At 57.6% G+C, this 12,034-nt stretch overlaps 1 protein-coding gene across 1 annotated transcript in view; it reads right to left on the reverse strand.

Annotated features, from left to right (window-relative positions):
• Nucleotides 1-11: 11 nt before the first annotated feature.
• The window catches only part of LOC125915019 (transmembrane protein 132D-like), a 17,357-nt gene continuing 5,334 nt past the window's right edge, over nucleotides 12-12,034 (reverse strand). The window contains exons 5-10 of the mRNA XM_049620641.1: nucleotides 10,223-10,428; nucleotides 9,890-9,922; nucleotides 7,759-8,035; nucleotides 7,371-7,529; nucleotides 5,395-5,586; nucleotides 12-2,707 (exon numbers count right to left, since the gene is read on the reverse strand). Of these exons, the coding sequence (XP_049476598.1) occupies nucleotides 1,526-2,707; nucleotides 5,395-5,586; nucleotides 7,371-7,529; nucleotides 7,759-8,035; nucleotides 9,890-9,922; nucleotides 10,223-10,428 (2,049 nt within the window). The 3' untranslated portion in view covers nucleotides 12-1,525. The remainder of the gene's footprint in view (nucleotides 2,708-5,394; nucleotides 5,587-7,370; nucleotides 7,530-7,758; nucleotides 8,036-9,889; nucleotides 9,923-10,222; nucleotides 10,429-12,034) is intronic.

The following is a 12,034-nucleotide window of genomic DNA, read 5'->3' on the forward strand; positions in this document are numbered from 1 at the left end:
GGGAAGGAGGAGGGGGGAGAGAGGGAGGGAGAGACACAGAGCAAGCAGAGAAACAGGGTCAGGGAGATACAGAGACAGACAGGAAGTGGAGAGGAGAAGGAAGGCAGAGGGACGGAAAGTGACAGGGAAGACACCCAAGAGACCTGGCCTCTGTGCCCCAGGCCGCTGGCCCTCTCCCGCCCCTTCCAGCGTGGCGGGAGCTGGAGCTGGGCCGGAAGCCGCTCATCCCCCCCACCCCCCACCCCCGTTCTTAGGCTTCCCACGGAGGGGAGGGGGGCATTCCGAGTCCTTCGGATTCAAGCCACAGCAAACCTCTCAGGGCTGAGCAGGGTCTCCGTCTGCACCCCACGCGCGGACGCCTTGGTCCCCCCACGTGTCCAAGCCCGCGCAGGGGTGTGGACGGGCTTCCTGCCCCGGCTCTCCCCAGCCCCACACCCCGCAGGGGTCTCTGTGGCCGCGGACAGGAGGCTTGGTGTGGCCGTCGCGGGGCTGTCCGCGAACAGCTCTCCCGTCTTTTTGGAGGAACAGGGGAGCCAGTGTCCCTTGGGGTTGAGTTCACCGCGAGAACCACTTGCCCGCAGAGACCTGCCTCTTCAAGAAGGACACGTGACGTTCGCCTGGCGGGGCCACTGCAGACGGTCCCCTGGAGCCGACACACCGGCCGCGGGGGAAGAAGGACGCCGTGAACGCTGGAAAGGCCCCCACTGCCCACGAGTGACCAACGGCTTTCAGCAAGGTGGCCGGGTGGGGGGGTGAGTACAGATTCTGACACAGTGAACTCATCCCCAAAAAGCCTGGTTCTTGGAACCGGCCTGACATTCTACGCCCTGTATCCCGAGCTTACGAAGGGAGCAACGCCTGGACCGCTCCGAGGGGTCTGTTGGTTTCTTCTCCGCATCCAGTTACAGAAACATTTGTGGCCCCTCTGCCCACGTGCTCCCTTTCAGTCCCCGTCAGCAGCGCCCCGGTCTGTCGTTGGGCCGGGCTGGACTTTGGGAGACAATCCGTCGCGGTGACCGCCTCCCAGGAGCTGCCTCGCCCTGGCCCCTGCCCCCGACCCGGCGCCTGGCCAGCTGTGCGTCCGGACCCCAGCGACACGCCGCCCCCCAGCGAGGCACACGCTTCCGCGGAGTCTTGGTCGCCTTCCACGGTCTGCACGACCGCACACGGGAGCCACGCGGCTTCACAATCTCCCAAGTGCTGTGATTAAAGACAGAAAGAGGGCCCTGGGCAGAGGGGGGCTGCTTATTCCCAGAACCTTTCGGAAGCTCAGTGATTCAGAACTCGGTTTTTCCTGCAAGTTTTAAAAATCCTGCCATGCACGGTGAGCCTCTCGGCACTGACCAAGACACCGTATGGTGGGACATGTGCACGGGTCCCGATGTGGGGCCACCCCCAGGCGAGCCGGGGGCATTTTCCGGGGCTCTGCGGACAGGGATGACCTCATCGTGTCCGGTCGCTACGCTCCGTCCCCAAATTAAAGGCTGGGAGTTGAGTGCAAAGCAATGTGTGCGAGTGTCCCGGCTTACACGTCCTCACGTAACCTTCCCGCGTAGCGGTGTGGCTGTCTGCTTTCCCCAGGGTCCAGATCCCGGCAGACCCAGTCCGTGTCCTCACCACTGGTCGGGACGGAGTTCACGGCGGGGCATCCTTCATCCGAGGGGATGGTGGTGAAGGTGGTAAATTTTACCCTTTTCCTTTTTGAGGTCGGGGACGTTGGGGGCTCACTCTTCTGATCCTTCCCGTCAGCAATGGTGGGTCCCGAACACTTGAACAGCTGCCCGTTGATGCTCTTCTGGGAGTTTGTGCTCAGGAGATACTTACTCTCCTCGAAATACATGTCCCTGTCAATGGCGGTGATCTGCTCATCTTGGGAGGAGGCGAAGTTAATGTGGTTCTCCAGCAGTTCTGACCGGTGGCTCAACCCAACCCAGTCATGGGAGTGACTCATACCTTCTTGCTCTTTGAAGGGAACCTGTTTGTGCCTGTACTTCAACGCAAAGGCCACACAATTTATCAGGAAGACCAAAATGGCCAGGCAGAAGACACCCAAAAGGGCATACATGCCGATCTCCAAGTCGCTCAGCCCTTTGGATGCCTGCGTGAGGCCGTTCTCGTCCACTTCCCCATTGCTGCTGGGCAGGCCCCCCTGGGTCGGGAAGCTGGTGAAGTCAATGGGGACAGTCTGCAGATGGCGGCCATCGTCTAGGAGGCTTTCTTGGTTCTTCTTTCTCTGGAAGGTTGACCTCTCTGTCGTGGACCCCCTTCCTTCCATGAGGCCCATGGAGGAACTCCCGTAGTATGGTCCCCCCTGACCCCCCCACTCTTGCAAGGGTTTTTTGGGTCTTCTGTCACTGACATTATTTTCTAGGTGAACTCCTGCCCCCGTGTGTCTGCTGTCACTGGTGTTGGGGTTAGCATCACTTTGGCCAAATTTAACTCTGACGTTGGCCGTTCCCACAGCCAGCACACTCTTCCGCTTGGACTTCTGGCACGATTCGCTAATAACCATTTCGACCTTGATCAGAGGACCCTGTCCCTCCGTTTCAGCGGCGATGATCGGCCACTTGACTTTGGGGTCTTGGTGGATGGAGACCACTTTCTCGTCTAGGGACGTGGTCATCAAGGAGAAGTCCTTCCCATCGTAGATATCCAAGGGGGTGATGGAGCCATCGCTGAACTGGACCCAGCAACTGATGGCTGCCTCCTGTCAAATAAAATAAACCAATCAACATGGCTCCAAAGCTCACCGAACACCAAGTCTTTGTAAAGTAGACATTCTGTGGCCAGGATAATACGACCAGAACAAAGGAAAACCTTTTAAGCAGCGCAGAAATAAGAGACAAGACGCACGGGAGGTCACGGAAGAAAACCAACTCTTAGGAAGACGCAAAACCGACAGCAAACAACCACCAGACTGAAATGACGATGAACCCGGGCCCGTAATAAACACTCCATAATAAGATCCTCTTTTTCCCTCTGGGGTGTGGAAAAAAAGACGGGGTTTTGAGGCAGGGCGAGATCTACGTCTGCGCAAACATAAATTGCACGTCAAAGGATATTGCTGGTTAGTGGGATCATTTGCAAGTGTTACACGTTTACGCGGAAAATATTTATTGCATTACTTTTTAAGTTGCTTTAATACCGAGTCTCTGCTCATTACTCACAACACAGATGAAAGCCCCTGATGTGGACAGGGGCACACAGAGGAGTGTGGGCTTTGGTCCCGCCTCACCTGGGTCTACAGGACTAGGTTTGTACGCGTTTCCGGACCCAGTGTGGACTTGGGACACCAGGAGTCAAACCAGCCAGGGAGATAAAGCCAGCGCCATCTGGCTTTTCTTTCTCTGCCGGCCACTCCGCCCTCAACCAGCTGGGAGACGGGGAGGCCAAAGGGCATCCAAGGCCAAGGTCTGTACCCATCTCAGTCTCTTGCCTTTTTACTTTGTTGCTTTAGACCGACTTTCCTTGGGACTAGGTGGACCAGGCAGACGAAATCACCTCCGATTTAACAGGAGTGGAGACGTCACCGTGCTTGACAGCGAACTGGTGGGCCCGTTGCCACCTGCCTCCCCCAGATGTCGGAGAACCTGCCCCACCCCAAGCCCGGAAGGATTACTAGCCTGGACAGGCACGTGATCCTGTGCACCCAGCCCGGGCCGACTGGACCAGGGATGAGACGCACATCTCAACAGCTCCGAGCCAACGGGCATCTCTCTCTCTCTGTCAAACTTGAAATAAGACAGACGGGACTGACGCCTTAGCTGTGGGAGGATGCGTGGGGGGCCCACAAAAATCTGGGGGATGAAGCCCCCCTCGCAGCAACCACAATGGAGCAGGGCTAAGCAAGTGTCTGGGGACAGCACTTATCTCCGGGAAAAGAGAAAGAGACAGACCAAAAGGAGGTGTGGCCACCGAGAGACTGCAGACACTCTTCCTCCTCTGAGCTCCTACAGCCGGGGTCCGTGAGAGCCCCCAATCCTGGTAATAAACCCCTTGCTTTCTTAAGCTCGCCTGAGTGGATTTCACCTTCTCGCAAGCCAAGGGCCCCTGAGCGTGACAGAAGCCAGTTTTGCACGGGGGCTGTTCAGTCTCTGGAAGCAGGAAGGAAGGCTCCTCCAACGTGGCTCGCGGCTTCAGCTCCTTGGGCTCAGCCACTAGACTCTACTACCGGTCGGCATCGGCTTAGCCCAGCCGCTGGTGCAAAACGCTACCGACACGGTGCAGGAGCGCCCGGACGGGACTCTGATTCGCCAGGTTCTTCCGATCTGCCACGAAATCAGAGCAGGAAGTTCAAGCAACTGAAATGTCAGAGCCAGGTGCAGGCAGGGACTAAGGGCCATCCAAGCCACGCACGGAGCAAACCTCAGGGTCCCCTGTTGAGCTCTGCCTGTTGGGAACGGTTAGCTCTTTGGCCTAATTCTAACTCTATCTTACCGCTTCCTTAACGCCTAGCTGGTGGTCCACCTGATTTTATCTCCCCACAAAGACGGAAAGCAGCCTCGGGGTATCTCTCCTTTGTGACCTGCACCTTGCTTCCTGCCTGGCATCCCGCCCTGAGAAAAAGGTTGGTCTTTGGCGACCATTCACATCTGCTACTGGAATCACGCCCTTCCCAGGGTTTTATAACCCAGACCGCTGCACGCACGGGCCACAGCGAAGGGGCCGAGTGACGCCTGCCGAGGAACACCCGGTGAGCGGTACAGGCGGGGGGGACGTGAAGGCTCCGTGTGTCCTGGGACAAGCCTGGCTCGGCTCGGAGCACGGGCACAGCCTCGGCGGTTCCGCGGGTGCGGGTGCCGGGGGAGGGGGCTCCCGTCTAGTAGGGAAGCTGCCAGGAACACCCCTGCGTGGGCTGGCGGCCTCCCCGCAGCCCCGCGGGAGGACAGTCCTGCTTCACGAGGCACGGGGCGAATCAACGGCCGGAGACCACGGCTTTGTTGCTCCGCAACAAACGGGGCGCCTCCGTGTTCCCCCTAAAAAAGAATGCTTGCCCCCCTCTAACGAGGGAGGAGCACATCCAACCTTTGCAGATGGCCTATCTGCAGCACCCTTCGTTTGGAAACCGTGCCATCAACACGCAAACACATACACCGCACGATACACATCGCACACGTACACACACAGCGCCCCGTTGGAGCACGCGGGTTGCGAATACGGCTGACATCCCCACGAGGTCCTTCTGCCCTGAGCTGAACTACAAACCTGGTGAAGGGAACCTCTATAGCCCCAGACCTGCCGCCCCGTCTTCCTTGCGGGGACTCAGCAGCAGGCCGCGGGCACCTCCCAGAGGCACTGCTACCCCACTGCTGGCCGAGGGGCAGCCACGCCTGATGGGCGACCCGCCTGCCGCGTGCCCCCACCTGCTGTGTGGCCCCAGCCCCGCCTCCACACCTGTCTGGGCCTCTGAAGCAGGTCCTGAGCCACCGCAGTGGCAAAGACGGCTCTGTTGCTCCCTGGGCTGAGCTGCAGGGAGAGTGACAGCCCGGTCACCAGCTGGACCCCGAGGTCTGTGATGGTCACCTTCTCATCCAGCACGGAGATGGTCTTTTCCGCCAAGATGGCGTCCGACAGAGGTGACAGGATCTGAAAGGCAGAACCAACACAGAAGGAAAAGCTTTCTGTGGTCGCAGGAATTCCTGCACTGGCATCAATGATGCGCGTAGAGACAGAAGGATGAGCCAGAATGACAGAAACGGGTCTTTCCCTGGGATGCCTTCTTCCAAAAGATGTAGCTCTCTTGTGAAAACACGATGCACTTTTAAGCGTTTATTTATTTGAGAGAGAGAGAGAGAGACAGAGAACACAGATCTGAAGCAGCTCCGGGCTCCGGGCCGTCAGCACAGAGCCCGACGCGGGGCTCGAACTCGCACACCGTGAGATCTTGACTGGAGTCGAAGTCGGACGCTCAGCCGACTGAGCCCCCCAGGCGCCCCTCCCAGCTCCCTTTAACCTGCTCTCCTGACACGTTTCTCAGTGCCTGTTGTTACTGATATTTATGAAGACATGTGTCACCATGGCAGCTCTTCCCAGGACCCCCACGTGCCACCTTCCGTCTCTGGGTCTGGTTAGGACAATTTGAATGGCAGTCAGCATGACATAAGAGTCCCCAGGACAAAGTGGACAAGCGAACTTATAACTCAGGAGCACTCGGTGGGAGTAGGTAAGAGGGTCTCAGCAGCAGCTGTCCCACCAGGAAAGACTCTCCAGGTTTAACACGTGGGAAGCTGGCCCGTTTCCCCCTCCGTAACGCCTGATTCTCGAGCACAATGCTGTTCCCCTTGTGCCCACGCTACCATTTAGGGGGAGTGATTAATGTCCCGTGTGTGTATCCGGTTTCCAGGCATTAATTTAGCCTGTTGTAGACAGATTCCAGGAATTTAGATCTTTGGTTTAGATCTTTCAATTAAACGCCAACCATGGAGGTTTCGAGCTCTTGTCTACGGGGCAGATATATTTTGTTTCACATAAATAAAACTTTAAAATGGAATTAATGGCCACCCTTAAGACAATCAGAGGATTTACTGCAAAAATATTTCTCGCTTTTCTGGAAAGGCTGCAACATCTGGCCGTACGAGACTCGAGTTTTCGTCGGCAGCTTTAGGATATGAGCAGCAGCCCGGCCCTCACCACTGTCCGCACCGACCCCTACGGGGTTCCCAGCACTTGGGGGCCTGAGTCAGTGGCTGTCTTTCAGCTCACGCCCGGCCTGCTTTGCTCACAGTTACTTTCTCAGGTCTTAGAGGTCACTGGAGCATGTGACCCCTGGGTCACCTCAAACCCATTTATTTTCTTCGTTGAGTAAAATGATCTCTTTTAAATACCAGCCGATTTTCCAGAACGGACATGCTTTAAATCTTGCACAATCCAATACTTCCCTGACAAGGCCTCCTTGTACACAGCTGTGTCAGAAACCCCACTGAATGGCTAAGAGCGGGATCGGGGGCAGCCGCGGAGGAACCATGCTTGTTCTCAGACCAGAGGTAGATAACTAACCCCAAGGGGCCGCCTGGAACAGCGTCCTGGGAAGTGTTTGTTTCAAAACTCCACGTTGCAGGAGTACCTGGGGTGCTCAGTCAGTTGAGCATCTGACCCTTGATTTCAGCTCAGGTGGTGATCTCAAGGTTCGCGGGATCGAGTCCCGCATCGGGCTCTGCGCTGACAGCATGGAGCCTGCTTGGGATTCTCTCTCTCCCTCTCTCTCTGCCTCTTCCCTCTCTCTGCCAACCCCCTTGTTGTGCCCTGGTCCTCTCCCATTCATTCCCAGCTACGGGTGCCCCCGACACCGTGGGGGCGACATAACTTTGTTCCTCTCCTCAGCACATTTCTGACACGCCCCACTTTTCGTCCAGCCTGGGGTGGGACCTCACACGGCAGGGCATCACGGCGGATGGAGAGCTGTTCCACGCGATGATGGGCAGCGAGAAGCCGCTGGCCATGCCCACGGTTCCCACGAGGCTAGCTCGGGCCAAGAGCCTTCTCCCCAGGATGGTAACACCCGCCACGGTGTAGACAGACAGCGTATTCGGCTTTCAAACAAAACCCGACCAGAGGAGCTGTCCAGGGTCTGCCAAATAAATGCAGGCAACACGCGAGGAATCTCGAGATTCCGGTCACGTCATTGCACTGCTTGTATTATTTGGGGGACGATTTCTTTCACTCTAGAAATAGGTGTTGTCCTGAGCCACGACCGACCGTTCTCGTCTGGCCAGAGAAGAGGCAGGGATACAGAGGGCCCCTGCCTGGCGCGCTGCTCACCTGAATGGTGGTCATGCCGAGCTCCTGGCCAATCAGGACTTGGCCCCCTTGCAGCCTGGCGATGCGGGGTTCTTCCACCTGCGTGAAGTCATTCACCAGCTCCGTGATGTCCACCTGCCAGTCTGAGCCCAGCAGGTGGACCAGGTGCCCCCCGCGGTCCGCCGCCTCGGCCACAAACTGCGTCAAGACCCGCACCATGGCGTGCTGGTATTGGAGAGTGCACCCACGGCCCCCTCTCCTCTCGTCCTCCTCCTCTTCCTCGCTGTCCCGGGCCGGCCTGTCAAAGGGTCAGTTCAGGTTAACAGGTCCTGATCTGGGCCGACGGCAGGGGCTGCAAGGGGCAGTGGGCAGCGAGCCCAGCCCGGTGGGTACACAGGTGACACTCAAGTGTATGAGTCCTGACAGTCAGAAGGGGCTGTGATGTGGTCAGCAGAGCTCCTAAGGTCCCCGGGGAGCCCCACCTCCAGGAACGTGCTTGGTGGAACCCCCCCCCCCCTTTGAGTGTGAGCTGGAACCGGGAACCTTCCTCCAGTGCAAGACCACAGCCAATGGTAGGGGAAGTCGCTTCCAAGATTAGGGTCTGAAAGACTGTGACACGTATCCTTTCCTCGGTTCCTCTCTCGCTTGCTCTCCTGAAGCAAGCTACGGGGTCGTGAGCCACCCTATGGAGCTGGCCACATGCCAGGACAACGAGTGAGGAGCCAGGGCCCTCCGTTCCACGGCCCGGGCTGGCCGGCAGCCACGTACGTGGGCTTAGATGCAGAGCCTTCCCCACACGAGCTCCAGCTGACCAGACAGCCTGTGGGAGACCCAGCTCAGCCATGCCTGGACAGCCGATCCGGAGAAAGGGTGAGATCATACGTGTTTCCTTTTGGCCACTAAGTTTGGGGATAGGTCGTCAAGCTTGGGCATAGGCCACTAAGTTTGGGGATACGTCATTAAATTGTGCAGTGATGGGTAACTCCTATGACAGAGCTGGGAATGGTGGGAATGGCCCTAAAACCAGCACCGCAAGGAGGTCAGTATTGAGCTCAAGGCAAGGTCACATGGCAGTAAGTGTAGAAAGGGCAGCCACGGTTTGGCTCGGGGACAGATATTAGCTGTTCCCCTCATGTCTGACGCCTTCTACCCAGCCCATTCTTTCTGGCACGTCGTGGTCTCTATCTGAGCGACAGCCCTGTTCTGTTGTCAGAGCTGAGCAGGACAGCTGTGACACTCTGCGTCTTTATGTGCCTAGATCAGACTCGGCCCATCCTCGGGGGAGTCCTGGCACCCACCTGCCCTCGCAGGCTCAGTAACCCCTCCTAAGGCCGCCCTGCCACCTCCACATCAGAGACCCCGGCCACCAAGGAGAGGATCACTGCCGAACCCATCTTCCAACCACGCGTGGGACCCACGGCCTGCAAGCTTCCCCGTCACCCAGCAGCACAAAGACTAACAGGGATGGAGCTCCAAGGGCAGGGATGTAAACAGAGGTCATCCCTCAGACCAGTGCCAGTCTCCTCCCCCGCTGAGCACACAGACACCAGGAGAGCTTCCTCCTCCTCTAATTCCGCGCATGCTCATTTTTGACTTTCTGTAGGTCGCTGGCATGCGAGTCCTCAGGCATGGGTTTCTCCGAGGTGACAAAGTCCCTGAACAAAGAGCCTGACCTCTTGCAACTCTCTTGGCATCTGGTGCCCGGTGCAGACAGAGGGGACCTGTCACTGGGGCGCCTGGGGGGCTCAGCTGGTTACGTATCTGACTCTTGATTTGAGCTCAGGTCATCATCTCACGGTTGTGGGATCGAGCCGCGTGTCGGGCTCTGTGCTGAGTGTGGAGCCTGCTTGGGATTCTCTCTCCCTCTCTCTCTGCTCCTCCCCCCCCCCCCCCCCAAATAAATAAACTAAAGAAAAAAAGAAGACCTATCACCCTATCAGGCACCATCAGCACAAAGGGCCAGGCATGCAGGTCACAGACTCTGACTTCATCTCCCTAGGACCAAGCAATCTGAGAGCTTCCGGGCTGGGGGCACGGAGAGGTTGCCCAGGTCCAGCCAGAATGCATTCCCAGGCCCCCTCCTTCTGGTATCAGCCCATTGGTTCAGGCAGGGTTGACCTCTTCCTCCAGGGGACTGTGGATGAGGCCTCACCGGGCAGTGTATTCCATGTCCTCGCCACGGTGACTGGATCAGGGACAGGCACACAGCCCAAGGGAGGGTAGCCTAACCCCAGGACTTCTGCTGGAGCCACTGGGGAGGAGAAGGACGCACCTTCTGTGGATGGAGTGCAAGTCTGGAGCCTCACGTAAAAAGAATACGGGGCCAACACGTAGCAAACCAGGCTGAGAGGTAGGGAGAGATTCCACCCGTAAGGGATCCCCGGATCCACTCAGGCCTGAAATTAGCTACCCTGCAAATTTCCATTTTTAGCCGAGGCCTGTTTGGCGTGGGTCTCTAATATGGAGTCCCGATTAACAGGCCCACCGTTTGTTGGAGACGATGGGCACCCTCCAGCCCTTGATCTGGTTGAGCTCGGTGTCTGAGACCTCGATCTGCAGCGGGAGCCGGGGCACCCACACCGTCATCTCCAGAGGGCTGCTCAGGTGCTGGTAGGTGAAGTTCACCACCACGTTCACCTTGCCTTTCATTTCTTTCCCGTTGACAAAGACGTAGTCACAGCGGTCAGACACCTGCGAAGAGGAGAGAGGGGGTGGGAGGGACGTGAGTTCTCACGGTATCTCATCGCCAAAGGAACAGCGGAGAAGGCGGAGGAGGCGGGGGGAGGTGCCCTCACTCTCTGAGGAATACGCCATACTGGTTCGTACACAGGTGCCAACACAGGTCCCCTGCTGCCTCTGTCCCGCTGCACCTCTTCTGGCAGGTGGCCATTGGGTGTCGGGAGCCGTGCCCTCAGTTACCCGGGTGCTGCGTGCTGCCCACCCTCCTCTTGGCCTGCTGACCCCCCGCTCTGCCTGGTGAGAGGACCCGCTGTGCACACAGCCACCACCCCGAGCACCTCCTGGGGTCAGGCGGAGGCTAGGTTTCGCTGACACTACCCTGCTAGAAACTACACGCAGCTGGAAAGGCACAGCCTGGACACCCCCTCCCCACCCCGTCCGCCCTGCTGCCTCCTCCTCCAAGTGCAGCATCCCTGCCCGAAGGGCCCGAGGAAAGCAAAGCAGAAACTATCAGGTTGTTCGAACATCATAAAAGGCATTTCCAGGGAAGGCCCCGCTCATCTCCGCGGTGAGGCGGCGGGGATACAAAGGCACCGAGGGGCGCTGAGAGGTTCCGCGGCCGCTGATGATCAACGGCTCTGAAGGGAAACGCGGACTCAGGCCCGTTTACATGAGTCAGACCAGGTTGTCATCCTAAATATCTGCCATTAGCAAAAGTACTTAAATCTGATCCAAAGGCCGAACGGAGCAGCTCGGCGGCTTTGTCACCATCGTGGCCCGGCCACGGCTCTCCTTGCCCCCAGCCCGTAATCTCAGGCTTTTCCTCTTTCAAGGGTTCCAGAAAACTGGGCTGAATTGTCACAGATGAGCTGACTGGGGGAGGCAGAGGGAGGGAGGGGGACTGAGACAGAGAGGAGAGGTAGAGGAAGAGGGAGGGGGGAGAGAGGGAGGAAGGGAGAGAGAGAAGGAGATGGGGGAAGGTCGGGTTTGTAAGACTTGTTTTCGGGGAAACTGGCCATTTCGTGAATGTAACTTCCCGGCCCTCCTGCTGGACGAGGTCTGGGGGGGGGGAGACGGGAGAGCATCTCAGGCGGGGCTGCCACCAAGAGCCTCCTGTGGAAGGTGGGAGCAGGTGCCGGGGTAGATTGTGAACTTAGGGCTAGGTCTTAGTGTTCTGTTTTGTTGTGAAATTCAGTGTTTATTCCTCAAAGTACTAAGAAAAGGGGGCTGTGTATAGGTGCATGTGTGCACATGTACTTGTGTGCCCACACGTGTGTACAGACATGTGTGTATAGTGTGCATGTGCATACATGTGCATGTGTGAGCATACATGTTGTGTGTCCATGTGAGTATGCGTACCTGTGTGGGCATGCATGTATAATGTGCATGTATAGGGGCCTGTGTGTGCATGTACTTGTGTGGGCACACATGGGTGCATGCATGAGAATACATGTGTATGTGCACATGTGTATAGGTGCACACGTGTGCATGTACTTGTGCGCACATGTGCGTGTATATATGCGTGTGCATATGTACTTGTGGGCCCACATGTGTGTACATACATGTGTGCGTGTATGTGTGTGTATAATGTGCATGTGCATGCATGTGTGTGTGGGTG

The sequence above is a fragment of the Panthera uncia genome, assembly GCF_023721935.1.
Source record: "Panthera uncia isolate 11264 chromosome D3 unlocalized genomic scaffold, Puncia_PCG_1.0 HiC_scaffold_9, whole genome shotgun sequence".
Classification (NCBI taxonomy): Eukaryota; Metazoa; Chordata; class Mammalia; order Carnivora; family Felidae; genus Panthera; species Panthera uncia.